We start from the raw sequence: 14,939 nt of genomic DNA on the forward strand, positions 1-14,939 counted from the left end.
TCTGCCTCATTTTTTGTCCCAGAAGTCTAGAAAAATGTATAAATAGGGTAGATAAGACACATATATTATAATAGAACCTACGGAGCATTTTCAGTAGCCACCTCAAGGTTGTCAGGATGCAATCCGCATCATGTGTTTGCCCAGTAGATTTAAAAAATCATTGAATTTGTTTGTGTAAGAACTTTTTTCACACAAATTATTGAATTTATTTTTCAGTATTTAATTTAATGTTTTCATTGCTAAAATTAATTTTCATACCTTATTTTTTTTAGTTGGATTAGGTGCTACCCGGCCGGCCTGAAACGGACGGTGGGTTCAATTGTGATGTATGAAGTTTACACCGCCTATCCATTTTTACATATCGTTTTAGACTATTAACCCAAAGATAAGAAAGATCCAAGGCTCAAATGGACCACAAAATGGGGATTAAATTAATACCGTTGAAAAAATCTTGAGGGCCATAAGTTCTGGATCAGGACCATATTTGTTTTTACTTCATCCATATCAAGAGGTTGGATGGCAAATAAACAACATAGTGGACCCTAAAAAGGTTTCAATGGTGGGCATCCTCAGCACTGCTGTTTCCTGTGGTGTGGTCCACTTGAGACTTGGATCTGCCTCATTTTTGGTGCGTTACCCTAAATTGATATGAAAAAAATGGATGAACGGTGTGGATATAATTCATACATCACTGTGGCACGTCATTGGCCTTCGAAGCCTCCACCTATCTCGAGCTCGAAGAAGGGTAGGTAGTACCTAATCCCCCGCCCGCAATTAGCAGGATTTTCTGCCAATGAAGTATCAATGTCTTTCGGGGACGCGGACACAGAGTTTTTGCCAGGATGACCTTGTAAAGGGTAGGTAGTACCTAATCCCGCCTACTGTAATGTTAGTAGAATTTCAACCCGTTCAACCGTTCTTTGAGATCATTTTAGGACCTTTTTTCCAAAAATAAGGTGGATAAAAAAATTTAAATAAGTTACAAGAGAGGAAAAAGTGGAGATTTAGTAACCACCATTAAAACATTTATATGACCACAGAAGTTCTGTATTGGTCTAAGTTTTTGGTATTTTCACTTCATCTCAGTGAAAATGACCTTATAAACGATTTGGATGGCATATAAACATCCAGACGGTGGTTAGGAAGGTTTCAACGGTAGGCATTCCTTTCCCCACTGTTTCATCTTCACTTGAGTTTTGGATACTCCTCATTTGTATCACATACCCTAAATTGAGCTCGAAAAATGTATGGACGGGTTGGATTTCTCACGAACATAACGGTGGACCCTACCTTGCATCTTGCGCTGGAACTTTCCGCGAAAGCCGCGTCCGTCTTTCGTTGACCGTGAAGGGTATTTTCGTCGTAAAAATCGTACCGGTGTACCTGTCCATCAATAACGCGGATTGCGTCGTACCCTCGCCCATCTACAGCTGGGAACGGGCAGGAGCTTTGAGTGGCCATCGTGATATAGAAGTTTTATTCACACCGTCCATTTTTAATTTTTTAGCATATCATTTTATGATATAAGCTAAAAAATGAGGCAGATCCAAGACAGAAATAAGCTACAAAATGGGGATTGCAATCTTACCGTTGAAAATTTTCTGGGCCCACAGAACTTTTGGATCGAGCTGATATTTTTGTTTCCTCTTCATACAGGGCTACCTAAGTTTAGTAATACTTTGAATGGCGAATAAACATCATAATAGGGCTTAGAAAGTTTCAACGGTGAGAATCATTATCACCACTGCTTCCTGTGGTGTGGTCCACTTGAGGTTGGATCTTCGTAAATTTTAGTCCCATGTCTTAAAATGACACGAGAAAATGGATGGGCAGTGTGGATAAAACAAATACAGCACGTTGGCCACTCAAATCTCCTGCCCGTTCCCAGCTGGAACCGGGCGGGGTAGGACGCAAGGACGCCAAGTCTCCTGCCCGTTCCCAGCTGCACCGGGCGCGGGGTAGGACGCAAGGACGCCCGTTTCCTGCGCAAGGACGCTGAATGAGGCCCACAGAGATGTTTGTGAGAAATCCACCCTGTACATCAGTTTTGAGAGATCAATTTATGACGTGAGAACGAAAATGAGGTATATCCAACGGTCAAGTAGGCCACACGAGAGTAAACAGTGGGAATTCAGTAATAACCGTTGAAGCATTCTTATGGCCATAAATGTTTTGTATCAGGCTATATTTTTGGTGTTTTCAATTAATCCCATTAGGAATGATATTACAAACGTTTTGGATGGTATATAAACATCAAGGTGGAGCCTAGGAAGGTTTCAACGGTAGAAATTTCTTTCCCCAATTTTCCCTCCCGTGTGACCTACTAGAGCTTTTTATCCGTCTAATTTTCGTTCATGCATAGTAAATTGAGCTCTCAAAACGGATGGACGGAATGGATTCCTCAAATACATTGCAGTGGGCCCCACCCAGCATACTTGCACAGGAACTTCCTGCGAATGGCTTTCGCAGGAAATCCGCGTCCGTTCTTCAACGGGCCCATGAATGCTAGCAGACTAGCAGGTAAGTCCAAAACACCAAAAGAAAGAGCTTCACCTGTGTATAAAAATTCAACCATCCAAATTCAACGAGAGAGAAATCAAACGAAGTCTCTCTCTCTCTCTCTCTCTCTTTCTATCTTATCACTGTCGCCGGAAAACCTCGACAGCTCTGTCAATGGCGTCGGTCGGAATCATCGCAGGAATCTTTTTCCTCCTGTTAGCGCTCTACTGCGGGCTCGACCCCCTGAAACACAGCGCCATCTCGAAATTCCCCGACTTCGAAGCCCACCGAGTGGACCTTCCGCCCTGGTCGGCGATCCCGTCTGCTAGCGATGATGAGAACCAGCTCCAGAGAGCCGAGGTTCGGTTCTTGAACCAAATCCAGGGTCCGGAGAGCGTCACTTTCGATCCGCTCGGGCGTGGGCCCTATACCGGTGTTGCCGACGGCAGGATCTTGTTCTGGAATGGCGAGTCGTGGAAGGATTTCGCTTATACCTCAGCGAACAGGTAGGTGAATCAGAGTTTTAGGGTTTGGGAAGTGTTTCCTAGGTGGGTTTTGGTCGGGAGTAGGGAACTCGGAGGGCCGATCGTGACTCGGTTGAGTCGACTCGGACGAGTTGGAGAGTCCCTCTTATTTTAGAGGTAGAAAAATGCTTTGCTTTTGGTTTCTTAAAACTCGATGACTCGGCTGAGTTGACTCGCCTAAACACATCTTTAAAATCACTACTTAGGTCTATTCCACCAGCATGTTTGTTCCTTGTGGGGCCCACATGCAGAATTGGTCAGGATCAGAACAATCCATGTTCCGAGCGTCATGGTTGGGCAGCTATCTGAAATTCACCCTGAAAGGATGATTTTCACAACTGATTTGTGAAATTGAATTTGAACCTACCCAACGAGGTTTGGGCGAATGGTCTTCACTGTAGGTTTGCTCCCTATATGTGAGGGTTCGATTCCCCTCATTGGCTTTACCCGATACACGTGGTTGTGGGTGATTGCGTGTATCCGCAGGGATTAGTCTCACTTCAAAAAGAGGTGGGGATACCCTGTGTCTTCAAACAAAAAAATAATAATAAAATTGAATTTGAGCCTGTAGAGGGTTTCTTTCTTGATGTTGACATTCATCTGTAAACATCAATGGTTAGACCCACCAGTGAGTCTGACTTATGGATTATGGCCCACCCACAATAGTGTGTTGAAGATGGACGCTTCTGATCGTCCATTCATCTTTTCTCCTGGGCCCCATATGGGGCTTCTACCTTCCCTTTCCATTAACTCATTTACTAACACACCCCAACCTGATCTTCTCCTTACCTTTTAACTGTAATATCCAGTGTGAAAAATATTGGGGAGATTTTAAAATATCATGTTACTAACTCAGAAAAGTTAGTCAATCCATTAAGGAATTTGCTATATAAATATATATTTAAAATTTCAACTTAATTAATAATACAATAAATATTTTTATTTTTGGCAATATTTTCCTGATAATATCCCAAGAAAAACGTCAAAATTTGAAATTTCTCGGGAAATTTCGAGGCCAAGAAATTGCCGAGAATGAGATTTGTCACTATGTACTGTACAGTGAAAATAAGGAGGGAATTTACAGCACTCCATTGTTTTTTGGTTCAGCCCAACAACCTTTACATGTGGGCCCACCTCCTCGCTGTCCGAATCATTATATTATTGGTCCTTGGTGGATGGGAGTAACACACCAAATATGCAACTAGAAATGATTTACTGCCTTAAATTTTGGTAGTTGGTTTTAATTCTCAATTTTGTTCAGATGGCTATGATCATCTGACATGGATGGTATGACTGTTTCCATAGATCAATGGCTTTGGTTGCTGAGTGGTGGCCATGACCTGGACCATTGTTGGGCTGGAAAGAAAAAAAAACTGCCATTTGTCCCAATCGAGCATTGTATGCCATTCTCTTTTTCTTTTTTATTTTTTATTTTCGAAAGATTTACTCATTTTCTATGTTGGATAGGTATTTGTTTCATTTCTGCTACATATACCATTACACCATTGGCATCTTAATATTATATATCAATATTTTCTTTGTAATTTATGTATTTTTCTTCTACCTGAACAAACTTATTGATATCAATGCACATACATGGTAACTGAAATCAATAAGGACCTGTTTGGTAGACACAAAAATAAGTTGATCTCATTTTAGTTAACAGTAGTTATGCATTGGAGATGTTGATCTCTAATGCACAATCACTGTTAACACGAACTTAGTATGTATTGGAGATCAAGATCTCTAATTACATAATTGCTGTTAACTAAAATGAGATCAGCTCATCTTTCTGTGTTTACCAAACAAGGCCTAAGAGTTTTTATGTAGTATAACTTTTATACTAAATTAATAAATACGTCAGATGAGTCTGCTGAATATTTTGTACAGGATGAGTTTTGGTCAATTAGACACTGAACTTCGCTTGACGTGTATCGAAGCTGACTCGTGCAACTTTTAAGTCAACCTTGTGGCTTTGCAATTTGTGGGTGGTGTCACGGTTTAAAAATGTTTTAGAACTTGGACTGGGCCTCGATCCATTTTCACAGGCAGTTTGGTACAACCGTCAGACCTGCTCTGGCCCCTTTCAACCTAGATATCTACTTCATCTACAATGATATGAAACCAGAGAATTAACAAGTAAATGCTTTTAGCCTAGTGGCTAAGAGTGTTTGGTTTTGAAGTACACAAGCCATAGGTTTGAGCTTTGACAAATGCAGATGTGCGTGCGTGTGTGTATTTTAATGGTTTAAAGAACATATATCCCCATAACTGAATGAGTTTTAAGGTGACAGTCTGTTTTGGGGCTGCCAACCACCCTGTCCACCCTGGGTTTTAAAAAATTTCTCTTAAATAACCAATAGTCATTTCCTTCAATATTTAATGTTTACCATTCTTTCTTTTAGGGCTTGTTTGATTTGCCGTAATTACTGTGAATTACATGATAATGCATAATCATTTATTTCCAAATCTGTTTGGAATAGAGGCTGAATTTACCATTGTAAACAATACGTGTTGAATGCATAATCATTTACATCTCTTGGAATTTACCATTGTAAACAATACATGTTGAATACATAATCATTTACATCTCTTGGAATTTACCATTGTAAACAATACATGTTGAATGCATAATCATTTACATCTCTTGGAATTTACCATTGTAAACAATACATGTTGAATACATAATCATTTACATCTCTTGGAATTTACCATTGTAAACAATACATGTTGAATACAGCAAATCAAACAAGCCCTTAATTTTTCTAGTAAGTAATAGTGTTTTAATGGGTTTTGTTTGGTTCTTAGAATTTTGTGTCGTAAAATTTCCTTTTAGCACAAAATGATTTTTTAAAGCAAATTTGTGGCTTACCTTTTCCAATTGGAAAACAGATTTCTAAATTATGTATTTTGTTGTCTTTGGTTTGTGTAGATCAGAGTTGTGTGATCCAAAGCCATCGCCTTTTGGCTATTTAAAGAACGAGCATATATGCGGGCGCCCGTTGGGGATCCGGTTTGACAAGAAAACTGGAGAACTGTACATAGCTGATGCATATTTTGGGTTAATGAAGGTTGGCCCAGAAGGTGGGGTGGCGACATCGCTTGTTACTGAGGCAGAAGGGGAGCCATTGAGGTTCACAAATGATTTGGACTTGGATGATGAAGGGAACATTTATTTTACAGATAGTAGCACCAAGTATCAGAGGAGGTAGAGATTTATTTTTTCAGCACATTTATTTTTGGGTCTTGTATTCTTGCCCAAAGGCAATCATATGCACTAACTTGATTTTTTTTTTTTGTTAACACGCACTCACACCACAGTGGGGTTTCACCACAATGGGTACTCGAACCCACGGCCTTGTATTGAAACTCTTGTGAGTCTACCACCGAGGCATGAATAAGAACCCCACTAACTTGAACTTTAGAGTACAACACTTACTGTAACATTTGTCGTAAGTCATCCCTGATAAGTGATATTAGAAGTGGAGGAGAGCATTAGTAACAAGAAAAGTTAGACTATATACTATTTTAAGATCAATGCCGATGTTGGTTTATAGGTTTTGACTTCTTTTTTTTTTTTTTTTAATTGTCATTATCAGCCTATAATCTCCATTGAGCAGGTCTTCGTTATCATCGCCTATCATCATCATCATCATCCATGCCTTTTCCGAATTCCCATCTAATTGGGTCCCGGCTACATGAATCCTGTTCTACCGTTCCATTCTATAGATGACCACAGCCTCAGTTAAACTGCAGGTCGTTTTCTTACTACCTCCACCCGGATCCTTTTGGGCCTTCCCATTGCCCTTTCTACATCCTTCAACCAGAACCATCTCACTCCCAAGCTATAGTTCTTGGTCTCCGGACACATCTAAAGCATCTAAATCTACTTTCTGTCACCTTATTACTGATTATGCCCCTCCTTAGCTCCCTTGAATGTTCATTTCTACTTCTATCCTTCCTCATCCTGCCTCTCATACATCTCAACATCGTCATTTCAGCTACATTCATTCCATGAATGTGTTGTTTCTTGACCACCTCACATTATCTCCCATAAAGCATGGCTGGTCTTATAGCTGTTGTATAAAGTCTTCCCTTTAGTTTGATTGATATGCAGGGGTTCACATAAAATTCCGAAGACACATTTCCACTTTATCCTCCTAGCTCTAATTCTATAAGAAACATACTTCCCAATCTCTCCATTCTCATGGATTATCGACCCAAGATAACAAATTTTTTTTTTAAATTTTTTTTAGGGCACTTCTCTATTGTCAATCGTAACTTATTCCTTGTTTCCACTCCTATTGTTACTAAACTTGCATTTCATATATTCTGTTTTTGTTCAGCTAATTTTAAAACCTTAATTCTAAAGCACCCCTCCATAGTTCCAGCTTTGTGTTTACCCTCACCCTTGTCTCGTCAATAAAAAAATTCCTTCAATATAAAAATTAAAAAATAACAATATAAATAGCAAGAATGACTAGAATTGTAGATTTTGATCTTAACACACAAATATGGATAGTATCACTCCATCCAATTGATTACAATAACACAATTCAGATTGGGCACCCAATGATCCTGAGAAATCAATTCTTAAGTTTACAAAAACACTCCCATGCAAGAAAAGAAACACCTTGTTTTTTTTTTTTTTTCATTTTAGAAAAACCTTTTACAAAAATATCGATTCTCAACAAAACAAAAAGGAAACCTAATATCTTATAAATTTCCAACACAATATGGATGATTCTTTTGGTCTAATATCAACTCATGAAAGATCCCTAAATCATCTAACTTAGACTATATATTTCCTAAATGTAAGAAACCAACACTAGCTTAACTTGGAAGCTTTCAGAATCCAAAAATCTTTAGAGTAACCTTAAGTGGCAAAATATGGTTCATCCGTAGAATTAAAATGGGAAGAAAACAATCGCCAAGTTCACTTGGTATCAGTGTTGAACAAATCGACCTGGTTTTGTCTGACTCGTCTCATCTTGGTTGGTTTCAGCCCAACTGTGGCTTTTCGACTCACTATGGTACCACCTTAAGCATTGTACATGGCGTGAATACTTCCCAAGGCACACATCTTGATCTGTAGGACCATATAGCCATGGACCTTCATTCTACATTCCCTCCTTTCTAACCCCTTAATCATGTGTTGTATGGTACTACAGTTTTTGATTGCACATGATTATGCCTAGGAATCAGGAGGCTCTGAAGTAGGAAAGCGGAATTGGCACACTAAACAGAAAGATTGGGCTTTGAAACCAAGTCCTGCATGCACTCTCCTTCCTTGCACATGTTAGCTGCCCTAACGTTCAGTTTCCTTTTATGATCGGGCTTTGAAACTTAAGAGCCCAAGTTTTCCAAAACCAAAGGCCAAAGTGGCTATACACACGTGCATGAATGTGGGCCACCGTACAAGAGATACAGTAACAAAAATAACATCAATGGCTCATCTGTCATAGTTGTTCATTGATCTTGTCTCCATACATATCGTTCTCATTGTCTGCACCATATAGGTGATGGTTTTATCACCCTCTACACCATCACCATTGGAACTTGTGGATGTATTCACCGTTTCCTCCTTGACTGTCCTCCCATCATTTTCTTGGAAAAGAGAGGCATTTATTATTATTATTATTATCATTTCAGTTACTTCTCTTTGGGAGTCCAATATCGTGGTCATCATCATCATCACTCCCTGCTATTTGGGTTCAACTCCATCATGAGGAGTCCAATAAGTCTCTATCAATTTCAGTCTATGATTTCATAAGAACTGAATGTTGTCTATCTTTTCATGTTCCAACTCTATGCTATGGTTCCTTCGAGGGGGTTTCAGAATTTTTTGAAGACGTGGGGCCTGCAGCTGCCATCTTAGATGTTCCCTATCGTTTTGCAGTGTGCTTCCTGCAAAATGCTAACAATTGGAAAATGGGACATCAGTCAACGATTCTAAAGAATAGGATTCATTATGAGCAGTCTCTGGTACCATGTTCTAGTCAACAATTCTAAAAGAATAGGATTCATTATGAGCAGTCTCTCGTACCATGCTCTAGTTCTGTTACCTTTTTTGTTTTATCCTTTGCATGCTATTCATGACAAATACCACTGGACTTAATCTTGCTGTTTCAAGTCTGTCTTTTCTCTTTGAACGTGTGTTCCTCAAGCCCATGAATTCCTAAATAATAAGTTTTGAGTTTTTTATTTTTTATTTTTTATGAACTGTGATATTTATTTAGCAAAACAAAAGGGGGACAAAATAAAGGGTTGACCACCCTGTCATCACTCACTTGAAACATAGTCTACTGGTCCCCTAAATAAAATCACAAGCAAGGTCAACAACAAAGGCACAAACAACCCAAAACAACAGAACAAAAACTACCCCTCTCCCCAAATGCGTTCGCTTTATACCTCTCTTTCCTCTTTTCTTTTTCAAAAATGAAAAAAGTTAACATCAAGGCAATAGGAACATATCCTTAATACAGAGATGAATTCTTACAACACCTGCTTTAGCTCAGTTGTCACGGCTCTCTTATGCTTCTATCTTTTAGTGTGTCCTTGATCTACTCTGCAGTTGTCCAAATTGGAGTTTGGTTGGTTGCTGAGAACCGGACTTACAAGAATTTCAACCCTAATTCATTTTTTGTTTATAAAAGCCCATAAAACTGGTGAATTTTCATTCCCCAGGCTTGTGATCTTGGAAATAGAAATAAAAACGCCAATTTGCATTGAGTTGTGGATCATTGCATCAAACATCAATGAACATGATATTCCTAACAAGAAATATGCTTCCAGTGAATAGCTATCATTAAGCTCTATCATTCCTTTCAATGACAATCTAACTGTTGGTGGGTCTTATAAGCTTGTATCCTATCTGAGGAACTATTGGGTCATGTTCATCAGCAAAATGTGTGCCATGGCCCCACATGTTCGAAGGCCTGTGCATCAGCAAATTATATATTTTTCTGATGAGTGAGATCACACAGTTCCCTTTCCATGTTTGCTTTTCTCTTGCCAAATCAGATATTAATGGATTATCTTGTTAGTACCGTAGATTTCTGTTTGAACCAGAAGGCGGAACTGATGCTTATCTATTTTTTATTTTTTATTTTTAATTAATTATTTATTTTTTTAGAGATAACTGAGAATATATATTAAAGAGAGAAAAGGAAAACAAACGGGAGGATCAACCCGCTGAGTTAGCGAGAGCAGGATCCTCCCAGATCAAACAGATTACAAATTTTGAAATTAAGAAAGTACAGGGCCCATTCCGCTTTGTACTGCTGAACTCTCTGAAGAACAACTTCCGCTGAATTAGAAGTATTGTTGAAGCATCTTCCATTTCTTTCCTTCCAAACCGACCACCAGACCGCCACGAGACATAACTTCCAGATTTTGTTAGCTTGGGATCCAATATCAGGGCCCAGCCACACTAAGAAAAAATCCCCCGTAGAAACAGGACTACACCAGGAAATGCTGAAAGCTCTAAGGACTGCATGCTTATCTATTTTTGGACGTCTGCTTTGAAAATCTGTATACTGGGCCTTCATCTAACTCCATATTTCCTCTTAGGAATTTCATGCAGCTGGTTTTCTCTGCGGAGGATTCAGGGAGGCTACTGAAATACAACACTGTTACAAAGGAAACTACCGTACTTCTTCGGAACCTCCAGTTCCCCAATGGTGTATCCATGAGCAAGGACAAGTCTTTCTTTGTCTTCTGTGAAGGATCCCTTGGCAGGTGGAATCTCCTTTCCTCTCTTTATCTTTTATGCATTTCCCATTGGGAACTGATATATGTGGCTCTCTTTTGCATGCACACTTTGGGACTTCTCTCTCCTTTAAGGAAAGAAAAGTAGAAAAAGGGCAAATTCTGTACAAAAAAAAAAAAAAAAAAAAAACGTGGCTTTTATATATCATTTCCCTTCCAATAGAAATTAGTGTCAACCTATGCCTATGCCACCTAGGACTTCTAGTTGCAGATAAAAAATTTCATCTTTTATTAAATATTCTATTAATTTTCAGCCTTTAAAAAGAAAAAATCAGCATTTAACAGTGAGGTTTGCTGGTTCCCATGCACCTTTGCAGACAGACGGACCTGCCAGGAAATGTGGACTTTCGACATGTGTATTAGGTGGGATCTATAGTATTGATATATGGCCAAAACTTTGGGCCGATCCATGTTCAAGTAGACTACAAATGTGCAAAAACAATGGATGGTCTAGGAAAACTGCATTTTTTTTAGTTGTCCATTGTTTTGTATATACCTGACATCTGACCCACCTGAGTTTGTGGCTAGATGATCTGGATGGTGTGTTCTACTTGATATATGGCTCTGATGTCCTAGATACTTGCCAGGCTGGCATGTGTACCTGTGCTAGCAATCCTCTAAACAAGTTTAACCATTTATTTGATTACGGAACTCATAAATGGATGTCTTTGCTGTTAGACACTGGCACGAGGTGTCAGAGATGTCCCCGAAACCCAAAATGTGGACACATCCATAAAGTTATATGACAATGTGCAAGCTATATTATAATATGAAGTTTAGTTCAAAAGGCTTATGACATAAAATGGGCAGGATTTTCAATGCAGTCAGGGAGCACAGAGAGCTGGTGAATGCATTGTCTCCGACCACATACGGAAGTTGGGGGGAATCTATATAAGCACTTCAAAATTGAATTGTCAAATGTCCATTTTGAAATGTGTTTTAAGGTTCCCACACACAATTTTTTAATCTGCTTGCACACTTGAGCATATGCAGTTTTTTTTTTTTCTTTCCTATAGTGTATCTAGACTGCTAGAGTTGCATTGCATTACTAATGAGGTATTATACAACGATTGGGATGAGAGTTTTTATGTACACTCAAATTTTGGTTTGTACAAGTGGGGCCAATTAATCAGTGATCCCCAATCATTGACAAGAGGGCCTCAACATGGGTGACCCATGCAAATAAAATCCTCCAGATTGGAAGATCTAATTTGGTATTTGACCTTTTCATGGTTGTATGTAGCCTGTTATTTTCTTTCGTAACTGCTGTTTTCTGGTCACCAGATTAAAGGTTAGGATATTCCCATCTGCTGTTTTCTGGTCACCAGATTAAAGGTTAGGATATTCCCATCTGGAAGATTTTTGGTGCATGAGATATGTGGGGCCATGTAAAAACTTTTTGGACCAGTGGGTTGCCCCTGCTGATAAAATCTCCCAGATTGGAAGATACTCATAAATATTTGGCCTTTTTTGGTTAAACATCGACCGTTGCTGTATTTTCTTTCTTAACTATCTATTTGCTGGTCACCAATTGAGGGGTTATGGTTTTTCCATCTCAAGGATTTTTTATGCATGAGCCATCCAAAGTGGGGTCCGCATATAACACTGAAACATGGGCCCCACTTGTACAAACTGAAAACCTGTGCACTCTACAAACTCTCAGCTGAGCAAATTCATAATACCTCAGATAATTTGCATATTAATGTTCCCAAACGTTTAAGTATGCTCTTCTCAGAAAGCTTTGACTGTGTGGATACAGTACTTCCTAGAGAAAAAAATGTCTGTTTTATTGATGATTTATATCATGCCAGATGAGTACTGAAATCCTCACCTCTGAAGTTCTAGTGTTTCATCACCCGTAGGGCTGTCAATGGGCTGGGCTGGGCCGATGGGCTTCTAGGCCTGGCTTGCCTCGGGCTGTGCTTGGGCTGGAGTATCAGGCCCAAGGGCCAGGTCTGACCTAAAAGTCGGGCCTGTTCATTAAGCAGGCTGGGCTTAGCTGTGTGCAGCACCCTTTAGGGTTTGCACAGGTAGTTTGTAATGCACGAGATACATATGATGTTAAAGACTTCCCTTTCTCCCTCCCTTGCTTCTCTCTCTCTCTCTCTCTCTCTCTCTCTCTCTCTCACCTACTCTCTTGGTCAGCATGATTTTTGGGGTCATACTCTATCCACGCTGGGCCCCTTAATTTATGCGGTTAGGATTTGCAAATGGGGATGAGCCAACCATCACCGATATGGCTCGAAGACCATAAATCCCAACCGTAAGAAAGGTCCACGCACAAAGGACTGGGTTTTGTCTTGGGCCTGGCATAATCATTTTGGTCTAGGCTGTTTTGGATCACACGGTTCCTGGCCAGGCTCAGGCCTAAAGTGGACTTTTTGGCCTGGCTTGGACAGACATCATCCCAGCCTGTTAATACCCCCAACTGCCTTTATTTCTCTACAAGTCATAATGAGGTTGGGCTTTAACATCCACACTTGGTGTCTGACCTCACCCTAAGGGCTGGTGTCTATCTTTGTACCCTTTTGATTTGAGTTTGCTAACACGCATGTAGAAACCTAAATTGAGCATCTTGTGGCCCCTGCTTTGTAGATGACCTGGCCCAAAAATCAGCTCAGTCAACTCACTTCACTAGGCAGGCCAAATGTGAAGTTTGAGCATTTGATCAAGTCCTCCATTGATTTTTACGCGTCGTGCCCACATGATTAGTTGACCTGTCATATATTTGGGCCACCACATCTACATGGTGGGGTCTGATGCATGGCTCTGAATGTCCAAACATGCCAGATGGTCACATGTAAAGGTCACTGTCGGATTAGCAAAGGTCTAGATTCTCAATGTTCTCATCTATAAAACTAAATTTGAAGAAAGATTGCATTTCCCATCATAGTTTAAAAACTCAAAAACATGACTTGACTCAATGTCTACTCGGATCAGATCGACTTGAAAGACTCCGATGAGTTGTTACTTGACTTGATATTTAATAATTAAATATTATTTATCAATATTTAAAACAGTTAAATTCAAAATGTAAAATTAAATGGGAAGACATACAAATGCATAGTGCTTGTCTTGTTGTTTAGAGGCCTTGCAACGTCTGCTAGAGATCAATGTTTTCAAACTCCAGTTCTTACTTTTTTTCAAAAAATGCCTTTGTAAGCAAGTGGCTTGCTTCATGTTGACTCAGCTCAAAATCTTGCTGAGCCAAGTCAACTCGGTCGAGTGTCGAGTTGATTTTAGAACTATGTTCTTGCTCATTCCTTTTTGTGATGATGTAGGCTAAGGAGATTCTGGATTAAAGGTGAAAAAGCGGGGACATCAGAGGTATTTGCCATCCTACCTGGATTCCCTGACAATGTAAGAACCAATGAGAAGGGTGAGTTTTGGGTGGCGATCCACTGCCGTCGTAGCATGTACTCCTACATTTGCAGCCTCTATCCTAAGCTGCGGAAGTTCTTGCTCAAGCTTCCCATTCCAGCCAAATTTCAGTTTCTGATGCACATTGGGGGCCGCCCACATGCGCTGATCATGAAGTACAGCCCGGACGGCCAGATATTGGAAGTTTTGGAGGACAAGCAAGGGAAGGTGGTTAGAGCAGTTAGCGAAGTGGAGGAGAAGGACGGGAAGCTATGGATTGGATCAGTTTTGATGCCGTTCATCGCTGTTTACTGATAGGATCACAGATAGGCAATTAGCATCTTTTTAAGCTGTGTTAGATGACAAAATGCTGTAATTGTTCTTCGTTACTAGTTTTCGTTTTTGTTAGTGACAGCAGAGATTTGGAATTGCTAAGTTATATTTAATATAAAAACAATGATTTTGCATACATTTTTAGAGGATTTATATGATCCTTGCATCAATGATACCAGTATGCTCAACTGGGGCCATGGTTTAGTGATCCAGACTGTTGGTCTTGGCATGACTGAAATTTCACAAGGTGGAAGATTCTAGTTGTTAATGTTGGGCCTGTTTTTAGTTGAATGTGAACTAGTTTTGTCTTCTTAACCATCCATTTGCAAGATGGATGGAATGGTTAAGATTGTGCCATCATGGATGCTTGGGGGCTTGGCCCTTCTAGGGTTGGTCCCAACAGACCAAGGGTATTGATTATTGAAAAATGGCTCCACTTGTACAAGCTGAACA

The 14,939-nt window shown here is 39.8% G+C and overlaps 1 protein-coding gene across 1 annotated transcript; it reads left to right on the forward strand.

Moving 5' to 3' along the window:
* The first annotated feature begins 2,512 nt into the window (after positions 1–2,512).
* Positions 2,513–14,624, forward strand: LOC131249147 (protein STRICTOSIDINE SYNTHASE-LIKE 3). Its single transcript, XM_058249725.1, has 4 exons — positions 2,513–3,005; positions 5,956–6,231; positions 10,596–10,763; positions 14,075–14,624. Exons 1-4 carry the CDS (start codon positions 2,674–2,676, stop codon positions 14,466–14,468), a joined length of 1,170 nt encoding a protein of 389 aa, XP_058105708.1. The 5' UTR covers positions 2,513–2,673; the 3' UTR covers positions 14,469–14,624.
* The last annotated feature ends 315 nt before the right edge of the window (positions 14,625–14,939 follow it).

This window comes from Magnolia sinica, chromosome 6 (assembly GCF_029962835.1).
Source record: "Magnolia sinica isolate HGM2019 chromosome 6, MsV1, whole genome shotgun sequence".
NCBI classification, from domain to species: domain Eukaryota; kingdom Viridiplantae; phylum Streptophyta; class Magnoliopsida; order Magnoliales; family Magnoliaceae; genus Magnolia; species Magnolia sinica.

Bases quoted from the DNA above. Each gene is read 5' to 3' on its own strand.
- LOC131249147 (XM_058249725.1), top strand. From the start codon at position 2,674: ATGGCGTCGGTCGGAATCATCGCAGGAATCTTTTTCCTCCTGTTAGCG. The intron at 3,006-5,955 runs GTAGGTGAATCA...TGGTTTGTGTAG, and splicing joins GCTTATACCTCAGCGAACAG to ATCAGAGTTGTGTGATCCAA. The intron at 6,232-10,595 runs GTAGAGATTTAT...ATTTCCTCTTAG, and splicing joins AGCACCAAGTATCAGAGGAG to GAATTTCATGCAGCTGGTTT.